The following is a 25,955-nucleotide window of genomic DNA, read 5'->3' on the forward strand; positions in this document are numbered from 1 at the left end:
ATACTGCGGTCACACGTTGCAATACACTGCGCTGGAGCGATAATTTCATGACGTATTTGCGATGTAGAAGCAGTTGGTTACTGTGCGCACATCGTATACAACCTGTGTCACACAATGCAATCATGCCGCCACAGCGGGACACTAGACGACGAAAGAAAGTTTCAAACGATCTGCTACGACGTACGATTCTCAGCGGGGATCCGGATCGCAGGAGCGTGTCAGACACAACGATATCGTAACGATATCGCTAGAACGTCACGAATCGTGCCGCTGTAGCGATCAAAATTGCACTGTGTGACAGTACCCTTAGTTTACAATCCATTAATGAGCCATTCTCACAGCTTTAGCAGCTTCAGTCGGCTGTCGGTAAAACAAAGGTTCGGCCGATAGCCACCTCGGCCTTCTTTTCCATAAGCAGGAGTTCTTCTATGAGAAAGCCAGATATGGCTGGCAAGGACTTATCTTTGGGACTACATAGCGGACATGCCCAATCCACATCTCTTTTGACAATCAGTTGTTTGTGTCCCTCATAGACATTAGTCTAATATGTATGGGGGTCTTTAGTATGTACAAATGGTAATCGCTTCCCTCCAAATAAAGCCTGAGATTTATCGTTCATATTATTTATTTTGGAAAAATACTTTAAAAATTAATTCCTTCATTAACAAAAAAAAAAACTGTAGAAAAAAATCAAATACCATTTGCACAATATTCCATAAATACATATATATACAAAAAAATATAGTCACATCGACCTGAAGTGCCTTTGTACATATTTACCAAACTTTAAATTATAAAAATTACCATTACAAATACATGAGCTTTACAAATATCGTAAAAATAGTCTTACAAGTTCAAAAAATAACGCACATTTTTTGACCTAGTTAAAAACACCTTTTAGTATAAAAAAAGACTAAGCCAGGCAGTGTCTGTAGTTTAGCAACGGAGTGGCTCATAAGAGTTAAAAATATACACCTCAGGCAGTGCACTCTTCTTCCAAAGAATGTAGAAGTCCATTCATTAAATATATATTTATATTTTTATATATATATTTACTGTATTATAATTATTAAAAAAAGCAACTGTCCGTAGTGCAATGAAGAATGGAGGAGAACAGAAATGGCAGTGCAACAGTTTGTGTCCGGACACAGAGACTAGCTTGGGGTGTCCATTAGGTTTTGCAGTCATTTTTCTAACTTCAGTAGAGAACCAGCTCAGCCTGAATTTAGTGTCTCAGCAGCAGTCAACAAAGGGATGTCCCTCCCTCAATTATCAGCAGCATTCATGTGGGCGTCACCTCGGAATATCTGACGAGAATGGGTTGAAAAGTCTCTTTATTACACCTGTAATAGGAAATAAAAAGATAAAGTTAGTCATACGCTGGCGAGCTCCCTGGCTGCATGGCTATATTAGACCATAACAGCTTGGCTAACGATGATCCTGATGGAGATTCCGGTACTTCAGACATTGGTTCTTGGCTTTCATTGATTGACTTTAAATGGATACTTTGCAATAGTCGCTCTCTCAAGCTTTCCTCTGTCACGTTACATAATATGAAAGGTACCCGACAAGTACAGCACCCTGATACTAGCCAGGCAGCCCCTTCCTTCTAGGAGTCTACCGACTGCCTAATTTCTACACCCAACAGTAGCCTAGCAACGGTCCTCACGTTATTCTTCTAAACCATTGTCATACTAATGTACACCGGCCATACTAACCTCAGTTGCTATGATGCATTCATCTTTCTCATCTGATATGACGTATACCGACTGATATTTTGTGTCTTTTGATGAGGAGTAATTTGAGTCTGGTCTCCGTTTTTCTGAAGAATTACTGTGGATAACAGATAAAAAGCTCATGGTTAGATGACGTGAACTAGGATAAAAAGTGGAGACAAAGCTGGGAGTCTTCCAAAGTTGGAATCACTAAGATAGTCACCTTTTTAAATGTGAGGAGTGTAGATCCTCTGAGTCGGAGTCATTTGGGCTGCACTTGGCTTCACATTGCCTTCGCTCCTCCTTGGTAGTGTCCTCACTCTTCAGCTCATGTACTAAATTGTAATCCACAGAAGGGTATCGGGTCTTGAAGCCATTTTTATCATTATTGCTTTCGCTGAGAAAGTCTACCTTCTTATTTGTATTTTTAATCTGAGTGGTGCCTATGATGCTTACAGAAATGTCCTTTTCACGGTGGCAGGTTGCCAAATTATTCATAGTCTTGGTCTCGCCACGAGTAGCCAAAGGCAAGTGATGCTTCCTCTGCGCCCTAAGACGCACATAAACAACTGCAGCCGCACAACCTAGCAGCAGCAGTAATACCAGGATAATACCAGCACACACTGCAATCCAGGGAAACTGTCCACTTGGCCTTTCTACGTACTTATTGGTTTCAATGGTATTTTCAGGCAACAAAAACTGGCAGTTAAGTCCACCATAGCCATGAGCACATTCACACACGTAACGGTTGTTTCTCTCATGGCATGTTGCCCCATTGTGGCACGGGTTGTGCTCACATTTGCTGACAGGCATGCTACAATTTTTCCCAGTGTACCCAGGTGGGCAGGTACAAGAGTAGTCATTAATCCCATCCTGGCATGTGGCGCCATTTTGGCAAGGGAAGGAAGCACAGTCATCCAAGTTATCATCACAGTGTCTACCAGAGAAGCCTTCCTGGCACTGGCATATGTAGGCATTTCCAAGGTCTTCACAGTGGGCTCCTGTAATACATCCAAACAGCAATCAATTAGAGAATAGGCACTGGGCTCAATTAGAAATCAATTTACTACAGATATGATATGCATTGCTGCATCATACAGCAGATAATCTTTTTACTATGACCATTGCATCAGTATTCTAAAGATCTGATACATCTAACTGGCATTTCCTTAATACATATATATGCATCTAAATTGTCTCCATTATACAAATGTTTTTTGACATGAAAGTTAAGAACTGTGGCTTGATAAGCACTGACACATTCGGTGTGGGATCTTACCATTGGCACAGGGATTGGAACTGCAATAATCAATTTTCTTTTCACAATTGAAGCCAGAGTATGTGAAAGGGCAGAGGCAGCTGTATCCGCCATCTGGGTTATCAGTGCATCTGCCTCCATTGAAGCATGGTCCATCAGCACAGGTCATGGCACTCAGCTCACAGTTTTTACCATAGAAGCCTGGTGGACATGTACAGGTATAGCTATTTTCTAGGTCCTGTTAAATAAATTTAAAAAAAAAACCAAATTCAAAATGTATACCATACAAAGGGACGAAAGTGTGAACTACAACATTGCCTTGGAGCTAATGGCTATGGATAATTTGCTGCAAGAAAGTAGTACTAAGAAAAGATCAGGAATGACCGTACCGTACAGCTTCCTCCATTTTTGCAGGGGTTGGCATCACATTCATTGATCTCAATCTCGCAGCTGGACCCCGTGTAGCCTGGACGGCAGGAGCACGTGTAGCTGCCTTGGCCTGTGTTAGTGCAGGTGGCTCCATTCTTGCAAGGTTTGTGGTGTGTGCAGTAGTTAAGATCTGCAGAGTGAGGAAAAGCATTTAATCAATGATGTTGTTTCCACCATTTTAATTAGAGAGGCGTTAATACTAGTGATCCATCAACGCTATGGTCAGTCGCCTACCTTGATTACAGAACAGGCCGCCCCATCCTTCTTGGCAGTTGCATTGCCATGGCTGTTGGCATGTACCATGTAGACAACCTGGATAGCGGATGCATTCATCGCAGTAGCGGCCTTGCCAACCGACACGGCATCTGGTAAGGAGAAGAACAGAGTATTTGGTATGCTATTAGTAAAAGTGGTGAGAAAATGCATGCATATAAGCAGATCACCTGGCTTTTTCTGAATAAATAGGGAAATAAATGACTTACTTGCACTCCCCGGGCTTCTCACAATAACCATGGTGCTCATCACATCCAGGAAGACAGATTGCTGGAAGAGGAGGGTTGGAAGCATTAGATCTGCAGCACAAACACCACAGCTCTATACCAAGTGCTGCTAATCCTTTCTAGTGAACTGGCCGGTAACCAGTGCATTACTGGTCACTTGTAAACAAGCCCTCTCTAAAATCCATTTACACACAGACAAAAGAGGGCTCACGGCCCATCTCCCCTCCCCCTTTGCACACTTTTTTTTTTCTCCAAGTGAGGGTCAGAAGTCTTTTTTTCTTTCCCTAATTCTATACACACATGGCACCACCCCTTAATATCCCAGCAAGTGTGTGCAGATAAGAGTGGACAGCTGGTGTGCAGGGTGCCAGTACAGGACAGCTGCTCTATTGTCTATTCTCTCCCAGCAGCTGCCCTCCTGCAACAATACCCCACTGCCTCCAGCCAATCACACGCAGGGGTGCTCCTCCTGTGGCCAATCAATGGGGAGATCTAATCTATGGCACGCGTGTGATTTCTCTGAAAACTTTTCATTATTATTATCATTTAAATAAATGGTGCAAAGTTCTAAGCAGAAAGAGGGGCACCAGCCTAACAAAGGAGATGGGGGAAGGGGGTCCTTCTTGCTTCTCCTGCTTAAGACGAGCTTGTTAAGCAGGCAGAGCACATTTTACACAGCTATGTGACACTGGAGGCACAAAACAGAGTGGAACACCCCCATTACACAGAATAAAAAGGAGCTAATCAACATGATTAATGGGGCACTCCAAGTAATAAATGTGAGATTTAATGGTAAAAAAAATAGAATGCAGGCTGCATGAGCCATAATGCCGAGTAGAGATCTGGTGCTACCTCTCATGGATCCACCTGCTGTAGACTTACGCTCTGTGCAGTACTGTCCCTTCCAGCCGGGATTGCAGATCTTCTCTCCTTTTTCACCACAGTAAAAGTGGCCAAAAGCGTCATCCCTGGGCCGGCAGTAGTCCGAGCAGCCTTCCCCGTAGTAGTACTCATCGCACACAAAGCGGTAGGAGTATTTGAGCTCGGTGCGGCCACTGCTGTGCAAGTCCTGGGACCACTCTTCACCCACGGTCAGATGTCTCTGAGTGGTGAGACGGCTGATCAGACGCTCTGGGTTCTCTGCCAAAAGGAAGAACGTTTATCAGGACCAGCGCACTCCACACCAGCTGGCAGGATCTGTTACGGGACCACTGCCTTCAGCATGATGCCATCTGACACAGCGGAAATAATGGCCTTCTGACTAACAGCGATGTGTTATTAATAAGTGGCAATCCTGTGCTAATCGCACTATAAGGAGGAATATTAGAAACCAAACCCAACCTAGGGATCAAAGCCCTGGAAGCTGTGAAGTGAATTGCCCCCTGGCAGCTCGCCCGTAGGTGCTTTACTGCCATGGGATACAGAGAGCGGGACTTACCTGTGCCCAGATCGTCTGCGGAATCCGCGTGCAAGGCTTCGATGATGAGGGAGAAGGTGCCCTGTGCGGAGGAGAATGGGCACAGTTAGTGGCACAGCAGTATCATGGTCCCGCACAGAATCCCCCCACCCCACTGCTGGCGAGCTGCATGTTTTCACTTTTCCTAAGGAAATGGGTGGACTCTGTTATTAATAGCTATTTCCTATCATTTTATGTTTGTTTGTTTTATTATCCAGTTGGTGAAACATGGAGGTGCCGGCCCTCCCGCACTTCCTCTACTTAACCCTTCACTGACAAAAAGCCAAAGACCCTTTTCATTGTCGCCTACCCTCAATGTCCGATGGGTAAGATAAAACCATCTTAGCTTTATTAACCCCTTTAGCGTGATCCAATATAGAAATGCAGTAAAGGGGGCTTCTGGCTGTTGTCATCAATCGTCACGCTTCATTTAGCCACTTTCACACATGGAGGACGGCTGTAAAATGAAGTCTTTTGGGAATTTCACGCTGTGCTGACAATTATACAGCCGCTCCTGAGACAGGAGGCGGAGAGGACGGCCGTGGCATTTCCAACACCATCACACTTGTTTCTTTGGGGAAATAAAAAAAAAAAGAGACTGTCCTCTGAGAAATAACACTTCTCCTTTCTCACACAAATCGCAGCCCTTCACTTACATGACTACTAGTATCCCCCCAGGATGCGGAGACAGATGTAGACCCTGGAAGTGCCCCCTCCCCTCAGGCAGCTGCCAGGCCTTTATCTCAGAGCTTCATCCAGGGGTTTATGTCACCTACAGCCGCACCCTGCAGCCAGTCTGCCTCCTGCCACCTCCTGATCCGCTGGGGGTGATAGTGCCCATATAGGATATATATGTGTGTGGGACACTTATTATAGAACAGCCAAAGCTCTTTACAGAGTGTGTACACCATATATAACACACACACTACACAGTGTGCACACTGCCCTAATAGAACAGCCACAGCTCTTTACAGTGTGTGTACACCATATATATCACACAAACATATTATACACAGTGTGCACACCGCCCTAATAGAACAGCCACAGCTCTTTACAGTGTGTGTACACCATATATATCACACACACACATACTATACACAGTGTGCACACTGCCCTAATAGAACAGCCACAGCTCTTTACAGTATGTGTACACCATATATATCACACACACACACATACTATACAGTGTGCACACTGCCCTAATAGAACAGCCACAGCTCTTTACAGTGTGTGTACACCATATATAACACACACACTGTACACAATGTGCACACTGCCCTAATAGAACAGCCACAGCTCTTTACAGTGTGTGTACACCATATATATCACACACACACATACTATACACAGTGTGCACACTGCCCTAATAGAGCAGCCACAGCTCTTTACAGTGTGTGTACACCATATATATCACACACATACTATACACAGTGTGCACACTGCCCTAATAGAACAGCCACAGCTCTTTACAGTGTGTGTACACCATATATATCACACACACATACTATACACAGTGTGCACACTGCCCTAATAGAACAGCCACAGCTCTTTACAGTGTGTGTACACCATATATATCACACACACACACATACTATACAGTGTGCACACTGCCCTAATAGAGCAGCCACAGCTCTTTACAGTGTGTGTACACCATATATATCACACACACACATACTATACACAGTGTGCACACCGCCCTAATAGAACAGCCACAGCTCTTTACAGTGTGTGTACACCATATATATCACACACATACTATACACAGTGTGCACACTGCCCTAATAGAACAGCCACAGCTCTTTACAGTGTGTGTACACCATATATATCACACACACATACTATACACAGTGTGCACACTGCCCTAATAGAACAGCCACAGCTCTTTACAGTGTGTGTACACCATATATATCACACACACACACATACTATACAGTGTGCACACTGCCCTAATAGAGCAGCCACAGCTCTTTACAGTGTGTGTACACCATATATATCACACACACACATACTATACACAGTGTGCACACCGCCCTAATAGAACAGCCACAGCTCTTTACAGTGTGTGTACACCATATATATCACACACACACACTACACAGTGTGCACACTGCCCTAATAGAACAGCCACAGCTCTTTACAGTGTGTGTACACCATATATATCACACACACATACTATACACAGTGTGCACACTGCCCTAATAGAACAGCCACAGCTCTTTACAGTGTGTGTACACCATATATATCACACACACATACTATACACAGTGTGCACACCGCCCTAATAGAACAGCCACAGCTCTTTACAGTGTGTGTACACCATATATATCACACACACACACTACACAGTGTGCACACTGCCCTAATAGAACAGCCACAGCTCTTTACAGTGTGTGTACACCATATATATCACACACACACATACTATACACAGTGTGCACACCGCCCTAATAGAGCAGCCACAGCTCTTTACAGTGTGTGTACACCATATATATCACACACACATACTATACACAGTGTGCACACCGCCCTAATAGAGCAGCCACAGCTCTTTACAGTGTGTGTACACCATATATATCACACACACATACTATACAGTGTGCACACCGCCCTAATAGAGCAGCCACAGCTCTTTACAGTGTGTGTACACCATATATATCACACACACATACTATACAGTGTGCACACCGCCCTAATAGAGCAGCCACAGCTCTTTACAGTGTGTGTACACCATATATATCACACACACATACTATACACAGTGTGCACACCGCCCTAATAGAGCAGCCACAGCTCTTTACAGTGTGTGTACACCATATATATCACACACACATACTATACACAGTGTGCACACCGCCCTAATAGAGCAGCCACAGCTCTTTACAGTGTGTGTACACCATATATATCACACACACATACTATACACAGTGTGCACACCGCCCTAATAGAACAGCTACAGGTCTTTACAGAGTGTGTACACCATCACACACACACTGTACACAGTGTTCCCACTGCCCTAAAAGAACAGCCATGGCTCTTTACAGTGTGTGTGCACCATATATATCACACACACACACACACTGTACACAGTGTGCACACCGTCCTAGCTCCATACACACATGTACTCACAGGCCAGGTGAATCCGAAGGCGAAGCGGATGGGGTTGGTGAAGCCGAGCTCCGCGCTGGCCGTGTCCGGGACGCTGAAGGAGTCGGAGCCCAGCACGGGGGTGACGGCGCTGCCGTAGGTGCAGGGCGGCTCGGGGGACACGCTGCTCTGGTAGTGCTTCAGGCAGATCCTGAAGAAGGTCCTGCACTCGCACTGCTGCAGCCCCTGGAGGGCGGCCGTCCCGCCGCGGCAGCAGTTCACGTTCCCACTAGGACCCTTCTTATTGACAAACTCCTGCAGCTTCAGCTCAAAGAGTCCAGAGCAAGTGACCTGCGGGTCAGACAAACGCCGGCACATCAGTGAGCAGCCGGGCATTACTACAGGTACATCATCCACACCGTGGGCGCACACCCGCCCGCTCACACATGCAGGAACCCGCCGCACACCTAGGTCCCTCCTGGCCTGCAGTCCCCACTACGCGCCCCCACGGCCCCCAGCCCTTACCTGGCCCAGGAGCGCGGCCACGATCAGGAGGCTGAGCGCTGGCTGAGGTCCCATCTCGGCGCGGTCCCGGCAGGCAGGTGGAGCGGAGTGCGGGCGCTTGTCCCCGGCAGGCACTGTGCACACCAGTCCGCTGTGCTCTCTGCGCGCTACAGCCGTCCTCTCATTGAGTGACAGTTCTTGTGAATGGAGAGGACTGTCAGCGCCCTAAACCACGGGCTCCATACAGGTAATAATCCACCAGGCTGCGCTGTAATCCCGGCCGGCGCTGTCCCTCCGCGGTGCTGGCGGAAGCTCCTGACGCTCCACTGTGCAGAGGGGGAATCCAAGGTGTTAGCGCGGGGCTGACTAACTGGCTGACTGACTGGCTGACTGACTGACTGACTGGCTGCTGGCTGACGCGGCTCCGCTCTCGGCGACTCTGCTGGCGGCGTCCCTGCTGCCTCTTTATATGGAGCCTGTCGTCTGCATAGCTAATGAGATGGAAATGAGCAGACCCCCAATCTGTCCAGAGATGTCACAAAGGAGCCACTTGCCGAACCCTCCTCTCGATGGATCGCCAAATGGTCAGTGAGCTGTAAAATGTGCAGCCTCCTCCTGCAGCCGCCGCCTCCTCCTCTTGTCACCGAGCACCGCGCACTCCCAGTCCTGACAGCAGCACCACTAGTCCTGGGCAGGAGGCATTATATAGCTCCGCGTCACGTGACCGCCCGAGCGCCCCAAGCCGCGGCCAAGGATGGTGGCCCAGGAAAGCGCCCCAGCGAGGGGGCAGCGAGGAGAGGCAGCGACTCTTCCCCCAATCCCCCCATCCATCACCGCCCCCCATTCACATTAGTGGCCCATTTCTCAGCAATCAAGCAGAAATAACACCACATTCCCCAAGTGCCACATTTGAGTTTTTCTTACATCATAAGTGCTCAACTGCAGCTCTGAGACCAGTGCCAGGACCCCCGTGTTCTTACCAGTCATAGTGGGGTAGCAGGGACGCAGTCCTGTAGAGATCTACACCACAGAGTTTATGCCTGGCCCCGTACTGTACAGTGCACTATAGTGCCATCTATAATCCATATATCAGCACTGTGTATATATTACTGTACAGTGCACTATAGTGCCATCTATAATCCATATATCAGCACTGTGTATATATTACTGTACAGTGCACTATAGTGCCATCTATAATCCATATATCAGCACTGTATATATATTACTGTACAGTGCACTATAGTGCCATCTATAATCCATATATCAGCACTGTGTATATATTACTGTACAGTGCACTATAGTGCCATCTATAATCCATATATCAGCACTGTGTATATATTACTGTACAGTGCACTATAGTGCCATCTATAATCCATATATCAGCACTGTGTATATATTACTGTACAGTGCACTATAGTGCCATCTATAATCCATATATCAGCACTGTGTATATATTACTGTACAGTGCACTATAGTGCCATCCATAATCCATATATCAGCACTGTGTATATATTACTGTACAGTGCACTATAGTGCCATCTATAATCCATATATCAGCACTGTGTATATATTACTGTACAGTGCACTATAGTGCCATCTATAATCCATATATCAGCACTGTGTATATATTACTGTACAGTGCACTATAGTGCCATCCATAATCCATATATCAGCACTGTGTATATATTACTGTACAGTGCACTATAGTGCCATCCATAATCCATATATCAGCACTGTGTATATATTACTGTACAGTGCACTATAGTGCCATCCATAATCCATATATCAGCACTGTGTATATATTACTGTACAGTGCACTATAGTGCCATCCATAATCCATATATCAGCACTGTGTATATATTACTGTACAGTGCACTATAGTGCCATCTATAATCCATATATCAGCACTGTGTATATATTACTGTACAGTGCACTATAGTGCCATCTATAATCCATATATCAGCACTGTGTATATATTACTGTACAGTGCACTATAGTGCCATCTATAATCCATATATCAGCACTGTGTATATATTACTGTACAGTGCACTATAGTGCCATCTATAATCCATATATCAGCACTGTGTATATATTACTGTACAGTGCACTATAGTGCCATCTATAATCCATATATCAGCACTGTGTATATATTACTGTACAGTGCACTATAGTGCCATCTATAATCCATATATCAGCACTGTGTATATATTACTGTACAGTGCACTATAGTGCCATCTATAATCCATATATCAGCACTGTGTATATATTACTGTACAGTGCACTATAGTGCCATCTATAATCCATATATCAGCACTGTGTATATATTACTGTACAGTGCACTATAGTGCCATCTATAATCCATATATCAGCACTGTGTATATATTACTGTACAGTGCACTATAGTGCCATCTATAATCCATATATCAGCACTGTGTATATATTACTGTACAGTGCACTATAGTGCCATCTATAATCCATATATCAGCACTGTGTATATATTACTGTACAGTGCACTATAGTGCCATCTATAATCCATATATCAGCACTGTGTATATATTACTGTACAGTGCACTATAGTGCCATCTATAATCCATATATCAGCACTGTGTATATATTACTGTACAGTGCACTATAGTGCCATCTATAATCCATATATCAGCACTGTGTATATTACTCTACAGTGCACTATAGTGCCATCTATAATCCATATATCAGCACTGTGTATATATTACTGTACAGTGCACTATAGTGCCATCTATAATCCATATATCAGCACTGTATATATATTACTGTACAGTGCACTATAGTGCCATCTATAATCCATATATCAGCACTGTGTATATTACTCTACAGTGCACTATAGTGCCATCTATAATCCATATATCAGCACTGTGTATATATTACTGTACAGTGCACTATAGTGCCATCTATAATCCATATATCAGCACTGTGTATATATTGCTGTACAGTGCACTATAGTGCCATCTATAATCCATATATCAGCACTGTGTATATATTGCTGTACAGTGCACTATAGTGCCATCTATAATCCATATATCAGCACTGTGTATATATTGCTGTACAGTGCACTATAGTGCCATCTATAATCCATATATCAGCACTGTGTATATATTGCTGTACAGTGCACTATAGTGCCATCTATAATCCATATATCAGCACTGTGTATATATTACTGTACAGTGCACTATAGTGCCATCCATAATCCATATATCAGCACTGTGTATATATTACTGTACAGTGCACTATAGTGCCATCTATAATCCATATATCAGCACTGTATATATATTACTGTACAGTGCACTATAGTGCCATCTATAATCCATATATCAGCACTGTGTATATATTACTGTACAGTGCACTATAGTGCCATCTATAATCCATATATCAGCACTGTATATATATTACTGTACAGTGCACTATAGTGCCATCTATAATCCATATATCAGCACTGTGTATATATTACTGTACAGTGCACTAGTGCCATCTATAATCCATATATCAGCACTGTATATATATTACTGTACAGTGCACTATAGTGCCATCTATAATCCATATATCAGCACTGTATATATATTACTGTACAGTGCACTATAGTGCCATCTATAATCCATATATCAGCACTGTGTATATATTACTGTACAGTGCACTATAGTGCCATCTATAATCCATATATCAGCACTGTGTATATATTACTGTACAGTGCACTATAGTGCCATCTATAATCCATATATCAGCACTGTGTATATATTACTGTACAGTGCACTATAGTGCCATCTATAATCCATATATCAGCACTGTGTATATATTACTGTACAGTGCACTATAGTGCCATCTATAATCCATATATCAGCACTGTATATATATTACTGTACAGTGCACTATAGTGCCATCTATAATCCATATATCAGCACTGTGTATATATTACTGTACAGTGCACTATAGTGCCATCTATAATCCATATATCAGCACTGTGTATATATTACTGTACAGTGCACTATAGTGCCATCTATAATCCATATATCAGCACTGTGTATATATTGCTGTACAGTGCACTAGTGCCATCTATAATCCATATATCAGCACTGTGTATATATTGCTGTACAGTGCACTATAGTGCCATCTATAATCCATATATCAGCACTGTGTATATATTGCTGTACAGTGCACTATAGTGCCATCTATAATCCATATATCAGCACTGTGTATATATTGCTGTACAGTGCACTAGTGCCATCTATAATCCATATATCAGCACTGTGTATATATTGCTGTACAGTGCACTATAGTGCCATCTATAATCCATATATCAGCACTGTGTATATATTGCTGTACAGTGCACTATAGTGCCATCTATAATCCATATATCAGCACTGTGTATATATTGCTGTACAGTGCACTATAGTGCCATCTATAATCCATATATCAGCACTGTGTATATATTGCTGTACAGTGCACTATAGTGCCATCTATAATCCATATATCAGCACTGTGTATATATTACTGTACAGTGCACTATAGTGCCATCTATAATCCATATATCAGCACTGTGTATATATTACTGTACAGTGCACTAGTGCCATCTATAATCCATATATCAGCACTGTATATATATTGCTGTACAGTGCACTATAGTGCCATCTATAATCCATATATCAGCACTGTGTATATATTGCTGTACAGTGCACTATAGTGCCATCTATAATCCATATATCAGCACTGTGTATATATTGCTGTACAGTGCACTATAGTGCCATCTATAATCCATATATCAGCACTGTGTATATATTGCTGTACAGTGCACTATAGTGCCATCTATAATCCATATATCAGCACTGTGTATATATTGCTGTACAGTGCACTATAGTGCCATCCATAATCCATATATCAGCACTGTGTATATATTACTGTACAGTGCACTATAGTGCCATCCATAATCCATATATCAGCACTGTGTATATATTACTGTACAGTGCACTATAGTGCCATCTATAATCCATATATCAGCACTGTATATATATTACTGTACAGTGCACTATAGTGCCATCCATAATCCATATATCAGCACTGTATATATTACTGTACAGTGCACTATAGTGCCATCCATAATCCATATATCAGCACTGTGTATATATTACTGTACAGTGCACTATAGTGCCATCTATAATCCATATATCAGCACTGTGTATATATTACTGTACAGTGCACTATAGTGCCATCTATAATCCATATATCACCACTGTGTATATATTACTGTACAGTGCACTATAGTGCCATCTATAATCCATATATCAGCACTGTGTATATATTACTGTACAGTGCACTATAGTGCCATCCATAATCCATATATCAGCACTGTGTATATATTACTGTACAGTGCACTATAGTGCCATCTATAATCCATATATCAGCACTGTGTATATATTACTGTACAGTGCACTATAGTGCCATCCATAATCCATATATCAGCACTGTGTATATATTACTGTACAGTGCACTATAGTGCCATCCATAATCCATATATCAGCACTGTGTATATATTACTGTACAGTGCACTATAGTGCCATCCATAATCCATATATCAGCACTGTGTATATATTACTGTACAGTGCACTATAGTGCCATCTATAATCCATATATCAGCACTGTGTATATATTACTGTACAGTGCACTATAGTGCCATCTATAATCCATATATCAGCACTGTGTATATATTACTGTACAGTGCACTATAGTGCCATCTATAATCCATATATCAGCACTGTGTATATATTACTGTACAGTGCACTATAGTGCCATCTATAATCCATATATCAGCACTGTGTATATATTACTGTACAGTGCACTATAGTGCCATCTATAATCCATATATCAGCACTGTGTATATATTACTGTACAGTGCACTATAGTGCCATCTATAATCCATATATCAGCACTGTGTATATATTACTGTACAGTGCACTATAGTGCCATCTATAATCCATATATCAGCACTGTGTATATATTACTGTACAGTGCACTATAGTGCCATCTATAATCCATATATCAGCACTGTGTATATATTACTGTACAGTGCACTATAGTGCCATCTATAATCCATATATCAGCACTGTATATATATTACTGTACAGTGCACTATAGTGCCATCTATAATCCATATATCAGCACTGTGTATATATTACTGTACAGTGCACTATAGTGCCATCTATAATCCATATATCAGCACTGTATATATATTACTGTACAGTGCACTATAGTGCCATCTATAATCCATATATCAGCACTGTATATATATTACTGTACAGTGCACTATAGTGCCATCTATAATCCATATATCAGCACTGTGTATATATTACTGTACAGTGCACTATAGTGCCATCCATAATCCATATATCAGCACTGTGTATATATTACTGTACAGTGCACTATAGTGCCATATATAATCCATATATCAGCACTGTATATATATTACTGTACAGTGCACTATAGTGCCATCTATAATCCATATATCAGCACTGTGTATATATTACTGTACAGTGCACTAGTGCCATCTATAATCCATATATCAGCACTGTGTATATATTGCTGTACAGTGCACTATAGTGCCATCTATAATCCATATATCAGCACTGTGTATATATTGCTGTACAGTGCACTATAGTGCCATCTATAATCCATATATCAGCACTGTGTATATATTACTGTACAGTGCACTATAGTGCCATCTATAATCCATATATCAGCACTGTGTATATATTGCTGTACAGTGCACTAGTGCCATCTATAATCCATATATCAGCACTGTGTATATATTGCTGTACAGTGCACTATAGTGCCATCTATAATCCATATATCAGCACTGTGTATATATTGCTGTACAGTGCACTATAGTGCCATCTATAATCCATATATCAGCACTGTGTATATATTGCTGTACAGTGCACTATAGTGCCATCTATAATCCATATATCAGCACTGTGTATATATTGCTGTACAGTGCACTATAGTGCCATCTATAATCCATATATCAGCACTGTGTATATATTACTGTACAGTGCACTAGTGCCATCTATAATCCATATATCAGCACTGTGTATATATTGCTGTACAGTGCACTATAGTGCCATCTATAATCCATATATCAGCACTGTGTATATATTGCTGTACAGTGCACTATAGTGCCATCTATAATCCATATATCAGCACTGTGTATATATTGCTGTACAGTGCACTATAGTGCCATCTATAATCCATATATCAGCACTGTGTATATATTGCTGTACAGTGCACTATAGTGCCATCTATAATCCATATATCAGCACTGTGTATATATTACTGTACAGTGCACTATAGTGCCATCCATAATCCATATATCAGCACTGTGTATATATTACTGTACAGTGCACTATAGTGCCATCTATAATCCATATATCAGCACTGTATATATATTACTGTACAGTGCACTATAGTGCCATCCATAATCCATATATCAGCACTGTATATATTACTGTACAGTGCACTATAGTGCCATCTATAATCCATATATCAGCACTGTGTATATATTACTGTACAGTGCACTATAGTGCCATCTATAATCCATATATCAGCACTGTGTATATATTACTGTACAGTGCACTATAGTGCCATCTATAATCCATATATCAGCACTGTATATATATTACTGTACAGTGCACTATAGTGCCATCTATAATCCATATATCAGCACTGTGTATATATTACTGTACAGTGCACTATAGTGCCATCCATAATCCATATATCAGCACTGTGTATATATTACTGTACAGTGCACTATAGTGCCATCCATAATCCATATATCAGCACTGTGTATATATTACTGTACAGTGCACTATAGTGCCATCCATAATCCATATATCAGCACTGTGTATATATTACTGTACAGTGCACTATAGTGCCATCCATAATCCATATATCAGCACTGTGTATATATTACTGTACAGTGCACTATAGTGCCATCCATAATCCATATATCAGCACTGTGTATATATTACTGTACAGTGCACTATAGTGCCATCTATAATCCATATATCAGCACTGTGTATATATTACTGTACAGTGCACTATAGTGCCATCTATAATCCATATATCAGCACTGTGTATATATTACTGTACAGTGCACTATAGTGCCATCTATAATCCATATATCAGCACTGTGTATATATTACTGTACAGTGCACTATAGTGCCATCTATAATCCATATATCAGCACTGTGTATATATTACTGTACAGTGCACTATAGTGCCATCTATAATCCATATATCAGCACTGTGTATATATTACTGTACAGTGCACTATAGTGCCATCTATAATCCATATATCAGCACTGTGTATATATTACTGTACAGTGCACTATAGTGCCATCTATAATCCATATATCAGCACTGTATATATATTACTGTACAGTGCACTATAGTGCCATCTATAATCCATATATCAGCACTGTGTATATATTACTGTACAGTGCACTATAGTGCCATCTATAATCTATATATCAGCACTGTATATATATTACTGTACAGTGCACTATAGTGCCATCTATAATCCATATATCAGCACTGTATATATATTACTGTACAGTGCACTATAGTGCCATCTATAATCCATATATCAGCACTGTGTATATATTACTGTACAGTGCACTATAGTGCCATCCATAATCCATATATCAGCACTGTGTATATATTACTGTACAGTGCACTATAGTGCCATATATAATCCATATATCAGCACTGTATATATATTACTGTACAGTGCACTATAGTGCCATCTATAATCCATATATCAGCACTGTGTATATATTACTGTACAGTGCACTAGTGCCATCTATAATCCATATATCAGCACTGTGTATATATTACTGTACAGTGCACTATAGTGCCATCCATAATCCATATATCAGCACTGTATATATATTACTGTACAGTGCACTATAGTGCCATCTATAATCCATATATCAGCACTGTATATATATTACTGTACAGTCACTATAGTGCCATCTATAATCCATATATCAGCACTGTGTATATATTACTGTACAGTGCACTATAGTGCCATCTATAATCCATATATCAGCACTGTATATATATTACTGTACAGTGCACTATAGTGCCATCTATAATCCATATATCAGCACTGTATATATATTACTGTACAGTGCACTATAGTGCCATCTATAATCCATATATCAGCACTGTATATATTACTGTACAGTGCACTATAGTGCCATCTATAATCCATATATCAGCACTGTATATATATTACTGTACAGTGCACTATAGTGCCATCTATAATCCATATATCAGCACTGTGTATATATTACTGTACAGTGCACTATAGTGCCATCTATAATCCATATATCAGCACTGTGTATATATTACTGTACAGTGCACTATAGTGCCATCTATAATCCAGCAAATATCAGCACTGTATGTATATATATTACTATACTCTATTCTTCCAACAGGTATGTTCATCCAGCTCTCCTACTATGAAGTGCACATAATACATCACCCAGCTTTGCACATAGACTTCCCTGCTCTTTGCTTTCATATGGTATGCCTTTCAGCTAACCCCAGCTTGCCCTGTGTTATTTATGACATTGTTTACTTAGGCTTGATTGTATGCATCTGGTCCACCCTTAATTCTCTGACCAAGATGAGCAGAGACCACTCCTCTCTGCTCCACACCTGAACGCACTTACTTTTCCATATATTGCATAGCACAAGTCTGCTAGACTTCAGTCTGCAGTGTGATTTCTGGAAGTGTGTTCTAAAAGTGTGGATTACATTAGAATTAAAACCTGAATTGAACCTGAAGGGAACTGAAGGGAACTGGCCTGTCACTGTAAACAATGTTTCTGTTTGTTGTCACTTTTACCCCTATATTCTTTCACTTTCTGCTACCTCCCCCAATCCCCACACCAAGTAAGGAACTGTTCATCTCCTCTTCAATCCTCCCCATCCATCTCACCTCCTCCTCTGAACTGTTCCTTAACATACAATCCTCTGTCTCAAAGCACAGGCAGCCCCCTCACGCCCTCTCCTGCTCCCACCTGCTAACACTTTCTCTGCTCCTTCTCACTGCTGGTGATATCTCTCCAAATCCTGGTCCTCCTCACCATATTCCCACAGTCATTTCTACCTCCCACCCACGCTCCATCACAAACTTCCGTAACCTCTCTAACCTTATACCCATTCACCCAGCCTCCGCTTCCCCAGTCCCACTAACAGGAGCTCTGTGGAACGCTCGCTCTGTCTGTAACAAGCTTTCCTACATCCATGATCTTTTTGTTACTACCAAACTTTCCTTCCTCGCCATCACCGAAACCTGGCTCACCCCTTCTGACACAGCCTCTCCTGCTGCACTCTCTTACGGTGGCTTCCACCTTTCTCACACACCCCGCCCCAGCAGCAAGCATGGCGGAGGAGTTGGTTTTCTCCTGTCAGATAACTGCTCCTTCACCCCAATCCCACTGCCACCCTCTGTTACCCTCCCTTCCTTTGAGGTGCACTCTGTGCGCATCTACTCCCCCTCCAACCTCCAACTGGCTGTCATTTACCGCCCCCCAGGGCCAGCCACCATCTTCTTTGACCACTTCACCACCTGGCTACTTCATTTCCTTTCTGCAGACATCCCCACTATCATCATGGGCGATTTCAACATCCCCATTGACACTTCCCTCTCAGCTGCCACTAAACTTCTATCTCTCTCTTCCTCCTTCGGCCTCACTCAATGGTCTTCTGCAGCCACTCACAAAGATGGTCACACACTGGACCTCATCTTCACCCGCCTCTGCTCCCTATCTAACCTCTCTAACTCACCTCTTCCTCTCTCTGACCACAACCTTCTCACATTCTCATCTCTCTCCACTCCATGTCTAGAGTCCCCACCCCACAAACTTTCACACCCTCGCAGAAATCTTAAACATCTTGACCTACATTCATTCTCTGAATCCCTCCTCCCTCTCACAGACATAAGTTCCATACACAATGCGGATGACGCTGTCGCTCTATATAACACCACAATAGCTGTAGCTTTGGAATCTGCTGCCCCACTTACACATACCAAAGCTCGCAAAATCAACAGACAGCCCTGGCACAGCAGCCTGACCAAAGAACTGAGGCGAGCTTCCAGGGCTGCTGAGCGCAGATGGAAAAGATCCCACTCCAACGACCACTTAATCGCATTCAAACAGTCCCTCACTACTTTCAAGGCCACACTCGCCACAGCTAAACAAACCTACTTCTCATCTCTCATATCCTCCCTGTCTCACAACCCTAAACAGTTATTCAACACCTTCAATTCTCTCCTCCGTCCCCCAGCACCTCCTCCCTCCCCACTTATCTCTGCTGAAGACTTTGCCTCATTCTTCAAGCAGAAGATTGATAACATCAGAGACAGTTTTGGTCAACAAGCCCCAGAGCCCTTCCTCCCAACTTCCCTACCCTCCACCTCCAAAACCAACTTCTCCACCATTACAGAAGATCAACTCGCCACTCTACTCTCAAAATCACATCTCACCACCTGTGCACTTGACCCGCTCCCATCCCACCTCATCCCAAACCTCACCACAATCTTCATCCCAACCCTAACCCATCTCTTCAACCTATCACTAACAACTGGTGTTTTCCCCTCAAGCTTTAAACATGCCTCCATCACACCTATCCTCAAAAAGCCCTCTCTTGACCCATCCTCTGTATCTAGCTATCGCCCTATATCACTTCTCCCCTATGCCTCAAAACTACTGGAACAACACGTCTACCTTGAACTGTCCTCCCATCTCTCTTCTTGCTCCCTCTTTGACCGCTTACTGTCATGGTTCCCAATGGCAGGGGAACGTCAGGACACATAAATAACGGACGAGCTCTTGGGTGATGGAATCTCGAGCTGACCGTGAGCTAAACCTACCACACAACTAATAGTGGCCGGGGGGCGTGCCTAAGTTTTATCCCTAGACGTCTCTCGCCAGCCGGAGGACTAACTAACCCTAGTAGAGGAAAAAACAGACCTGGCTTACCTCTAGGGAAATTCCCCCGAAAAGGAGACAGAAGCCCCCCACATATATTGACGGTGAGTTCAGAGGAAAAGACATACGCAGTATGAAGGTAGGTTCAGCAAAGCGAGGTCCGCTTACTAGATAGTAGAAAGATACAAAAGGGAACTGCACGGTCAGCTGAAAACCCTTTTAAAATACCATCCTGAAATTACTTTAAGACTCATGTGTCAACTCATGACACCGGAGTGGTAATTTCAGCCCACAAGAGCTTCCAGCTACAGAGAATGATATAACTGTAAACTGGAACAAAAAATGCAAACAAACTTAGGACTAAGAGTCCAACTTAGCTGATAGTAGTCTAGGAGCAGGAACATGCAACAGAAAGGCTCTGGTTACATTGATGGCCGGCAAGGCAATGACTGAAGAGCAGGAATAAATACGAACTCCCCACTACTGATGAAAACAGGTGAACTGAGAAAGAAAACACACCCGAGTCACCAGTACCACTAGCCACCACCAGAAGGAGCCCAAAAGCAGATTCACAACAGCTTACAATCTGGCTTCCGGTCACACCATTCCACTGAAACTGCCCTAACTAAGGTCACCAATGACCTCTTAACCGCCAAGAGCAAGCGACACTACTCTGTTCTCCTCCTCCTCGACCTGTCGGCTGCCTTTGACACAGTGGACCATTCCCTATTATTACAGACCCTCTCATCGCTTGGCATCACAGACTTGGCCCTATCCTGGATCTCATCATACCTAACAGATCGGACACTCAGCGTCTCCCACTCACACACCACCTCCTCACCTCGCCCCCTATCTGTCGGAGTTCCTCAAGGTTCAGTCCTTGGGCCCCTGCTCTTCTCCATTTACACCTTTGGCCTGGGACAGCTCATAGAATCTCATGGCTTTCAGTATCACCTCTATGCTGTTGACACACAGATCTACATCTCTGGACCAGATATCACCTCCCTACTAACCAGAATCCCTCAATGTCTGTCCACTATTTCATCCTTCTTCTCTGCTAGATTTCTGAAACTTAACATGGACAAAACAGAATTCATCATCTTTCCCCCATCTCACGTGACCCCCCCAACGAACCTATCCATTACAGTAAATGGCTGCCCACTCTCCCCAGTCCCACAAGCTCGCTGCCTCGGGGTTATCCTTGACGCTGATCCCTCCTTCAAACCACATATTCAAGCCCTTTCCACTTCCTGCCGACTTCAACTCAAAAATATTGCACGAATCCGTTCATTCCTCAACCAAGAATCTGCAAAAACCCTAGTCCATGCCCTCATCATCTCTCGCCTTGACTACTGCAACCTCCTGCTCTGTGGCCTCCCCTCGAACACTCTCGCACCCCTCCAATCTATTCTAAACTCTGCTGCCCGACTAATCCACCTGTCCCCCCGCTATTCTCCGGCCTCTCCCCTCTGTCAATCCCTTCTCTGGCTCCCCATTGCCCAGAGACTCCAGTACAAAACCCTAACCATGACGTACAAAGCCATCCACAACCTGTCTCCTCCTTACATCTGTGACCTCATCTCCCGGTACTTTCCTACACGCAACCTCCGATCCTCACAAGATCTCCTTCTCTACTCCCCTCTTATCTCCTCTTCCCACAATCGTATACAAGATTTCTCTCGCGTATCACCCCTACTGTGGAACCCTCTACCACAACACATCAGACTCTCGCCCACCATCGAAACCTTCAAAAAGAATCTGAAGACCCACCTCTTCCGACAAGCCTACAACCTGCAGTAACCACCGATCAACCAACCGCTGCATGACCAGCTCTATCCTCGCCTACTGTATTCTCACCCATCCCTTGTAGATTGTGAGCCTTCGCGGGCAGGGTCCTCTCTCCTCCTGTACCAGTTATGACTTGTATTGTTTAAGATTATTGTACTTGTTTTTATTATGTATACCCCTCCTCACTTGTAAAGCGCCATGGAATAAATGGCGCTATAACAATAAATAATAATAATAATAATAATATACAGTGCACTATAGTGCCATATATAATCCAGCATATAATCAGCACTGTATATATATTACTATACAGTCACTATAGTGCCATATATAATCCATCATATAATCAGCACTGTATACTGTATATATTACTATACAGTGCACTATAGTGCCATATATAATCCAGCATATGATCGGCACTGTATATATATTACTATACAGTCACAATAGTGCCATATATAATCCATCATATAATCAGCACTGTATATATATTACTATACAGTGCACTATAGTGCCATATATAATCCAGCATATGATCGGCACTGTATATATATTACTATACAGTCACTATAGTGCCATATATAATCCATCATATAATCAGCACTGTATATATATTACTATACAGTGCACTATAGTGCCATATATAATCCAGCATATGATCGGCACTGTATATATATTACTATACAGTCACTATAGTGCCATATATAATCCAGCATATAATCAGCACTGTATATATATTACTGTACAGTCACTATAGTGCCATCTATAATCCAGCATATATCGGCACTGTATATATATTACTGTACAGTCACTATAGTGCCATCTATAATCCAGCATATAATCAGCACTGTATATATATTACTATACAGTGCACTATAGTGCCTTATATAATCCAGCATATATCAGCACTGTATATATATTACTATACAGTGCACTATAGTGCCATATATAATCCAGCATATGATCGGCACTGTATATATATTACTATACAGTGCACTATAGTGCCATATATAATACAGCATATAATAGACATACAGTGCAGAAGGAGCTCCATCATATAATCAGCACTCTAGTATATATAGATGCTTCTCTCAAAATTAGAATATCATCAAAAAGTTAATTTATTTCAGTTCTTCAATACAAAAAGTGAAACTCATATATTTTATAGAGTCATTACAAACAGAGTGATCGATTCCAAGTGTTTATTTTTGTTTTTCTTGATGATTATGGCTTACAGCCAATGAAAACCCAAAAGTCATTATCTCAGTAAATTAGAATAATTAACAAAAACACCGGCTTCCTAAGCATTTAAAAGGTCCCTTAGTCTGTTTCAGTTGGCTCCACAATCATGGGGAAGACTGTTGGCTTGACAGATGTTCAGAAGGCAGTCATTGACACAAGGAGGGTAGGCCACGAGGTCATTGCTAAAGAAGCTGGTTGTTCACAGAGTGCTATATCCAAGCATAATAATGGAAAGCTGAGTGCAAAGAAAGAAGTGTGGTAGAAAAAGGTGCACAAGCAACCGGGATAACCGCAGCCTTGAAAGGATTGTTAAGACAAGGCCATTCAAAAAATTGGCAGAGATTCACAAGGAGTGGACTGCTGCTCGAGTCATTGCTTCAAGAGCCACCACACACAGACATATCCAGGACATGGGCTACAAGTGTCCCATTCCTTGTGTCAAGCCACTCATGACCAATAGACAATCCCAGAAGCATCTTACCTGGGCCAAGTAGAAAAAGAACTGGACTGTTGCTCCATGGTCCAAGGTGTTGATTTCAGATGAAAGTAAATTTTGCATTTCATTTGGAAATCGAAGACCCAGAGTCTGGAGTAAGGGTACTGTCACACAGTGGCACTTTGATCGCTACAACGGAACGATCTGTGAAGTTCCAGCGATATAGTTACGATATCGCTGTGTCTGACACGCTACTGCGATCAGGGACCCCGCTGAGAATCGTACGTCGTAGCAGATCGTTTGAAACTTTATTTCGTCATCAAGTGTCCCGCTGTGGCGGCACGATCGCAGCGTGTAACAAAGGTGTGCACGATATTCCCAATGTCCCGTATGACTTCTACATCGCAACTACGTCATGAAATTATCGCTCCAGCGCCGTGCATTGCAAAGTGTGACCGCAGTCTACGACGCTGGAGCGATAATCAAGCGACGCTGCAACGTCACGGATCGTGCCGTCGGAGCGATCAAAGTGCCACTGTGTAACAGTACCCTAAAGGCCCCGTCACACATAGCGAGATCGCTAGCAAGATCGCTGCTGAGTCACAAGTTTTGTGACGCAACAGCGACCTCAGTAGCGATCTCGCTATGTGTGACACGTACCAGCGACCAGGCCCCTGCTGCGAGATCGCTGGTCGTGTCGGAATGGCCTGGACAGTTTTTTGGTCGTTGAGGTCCCGCTGACATCGCTGAATCGGTGTGTGTGACACCGATCCAGCGATGTCTTCACTGGTAACCAGGGTAAACATCGGGTTACTAAGCGCAGGGCCGCGCTTAGTAACCCGATGTTTACCCTGGTTACCAGCGTAAATGTAAAAACAAACAAACAGTACATACTCACCATCTGATGTCCGTCAGGTCCCTTGCCGTCTGCTTCCTGCTCTGACTGAGTGCCGCCGTACAGTGAGAGCAGAGCAGTGACGTCATCGCTGTGCTCTCACTGTACGGCCGGCAGTCAGTCAGAGCAGGAAGCGGACGGCAAGGGACCTGACGGACATCAGATGGTGAGTATGTACGGTTTGTTTTTTTTGGTAACCAGGGTAAACATCGGGTTACTAAGCGCGGCCCTGCACTTAGTAACCCGATGTTTACCCTGGTTACCCGGGTGCTGCAGGGGGACTTCGGCATCGTTGAAGACAGTTTCAATGATGCCGAAGTCGTTCCCCTGATCGTTGGTCGCTGGAGAGAGCGGTCTGTGTGGCAGCTCCCCAGCGACCACACAACGACTTACCAACGATCACGGCCAGGTCGTATCGCTGGTCGTGATCGTTGGTAAATCGCTATGTGAGACGGGGCCTTAAGAGTGGAGAGGCCACAATCCAAGCTGCATGAGGTCTAGTGTGAAGTGTCAACAATCAGCGATGGTTTGGGGAGCCATGTCATCTGCTGGTGTAGGTCCACTGTGTTTTATCAAGGCCAAAGTCAGCGCAGCCGTCTACCAGGAAATTTTAGAGCACTTCATA

General features: G+C 43.0%; 1 protein-coding gene across 1 annotated transcript; it reads right to left on the minus strand.

The window, feature by feature from the left end:
• Nucleotides 1-607: 607 nt before the first annotated feature.
• On the minus strand, nt 608-9,593 carry DLL1 (delta like canonical Notch ligand 1). The gene is made up of 11 exons (XM_077283227.1): nt 8,968-9,593; nt 8,485-8,793; nt 5,341-5,401; nt 4,785-5,042; nt 3,885-3,945; nt 3,637-3,767; nt 3,363-3,532; nt 2,995-3,211; nt 1,939-2,716; nt 1,719-1,833; nt 608-1,343 (listed from the first exon to the last, which is right to left on the minus strand). Exons 1-11 carry the CDS (start codon nt 9,019-9,021, stop codon nt 1,338-1,340), a joined length of 2,160 nt encoding a protein of 719 aa, XP_077139342.1. The 5' UTR covers nt 9,022-9,593; the 3' UTR covers nt 608-1,337.
• Between the last annotated feature and the right edge of the window lie 16,362 nt (nt 9,594-25,955).

This window comes from Ranitomeya variabilis, chromosome 2, assembly GCF_051348905.1.
Source record: "Ranitomeya variabilis isolate aRanVar5 chromosome 2, aRanVar5.hap1, whole genome shotgun sequence".
In the NCBI taxonomy this organism is placed as follows: domain Eukaryota; kingdom Metazoa; phylum Chordata; class Amphibia; order Anura; family Dendrobatidae; genus Ranitomeya; species Ranitomeya variabilis.

Coding starts and splice junctions, on each gene's coding strand:
- DLL1 (XM_077283227.1), bottom strand. CDS start 9,021: ATGGGACCTCAGCCAGCGCTCAGCCTCCTGATCGTGGCCGCGCTCCTG. Junction 3,768..3,884: donor GAGAAGCCCGGGGAGTGCAA/GTAAGTCATTTA, acceptor TCTCCTTACCAG/ATGCCGTGTCGGTTGGCAAG. Junction 2,717..2,994: donor TTCCAATCCCTGTGCCAATG/GTAAGATCCCAC, acceptor GATGTATTACAG/GAGCCCACTGTGAAGACCTT.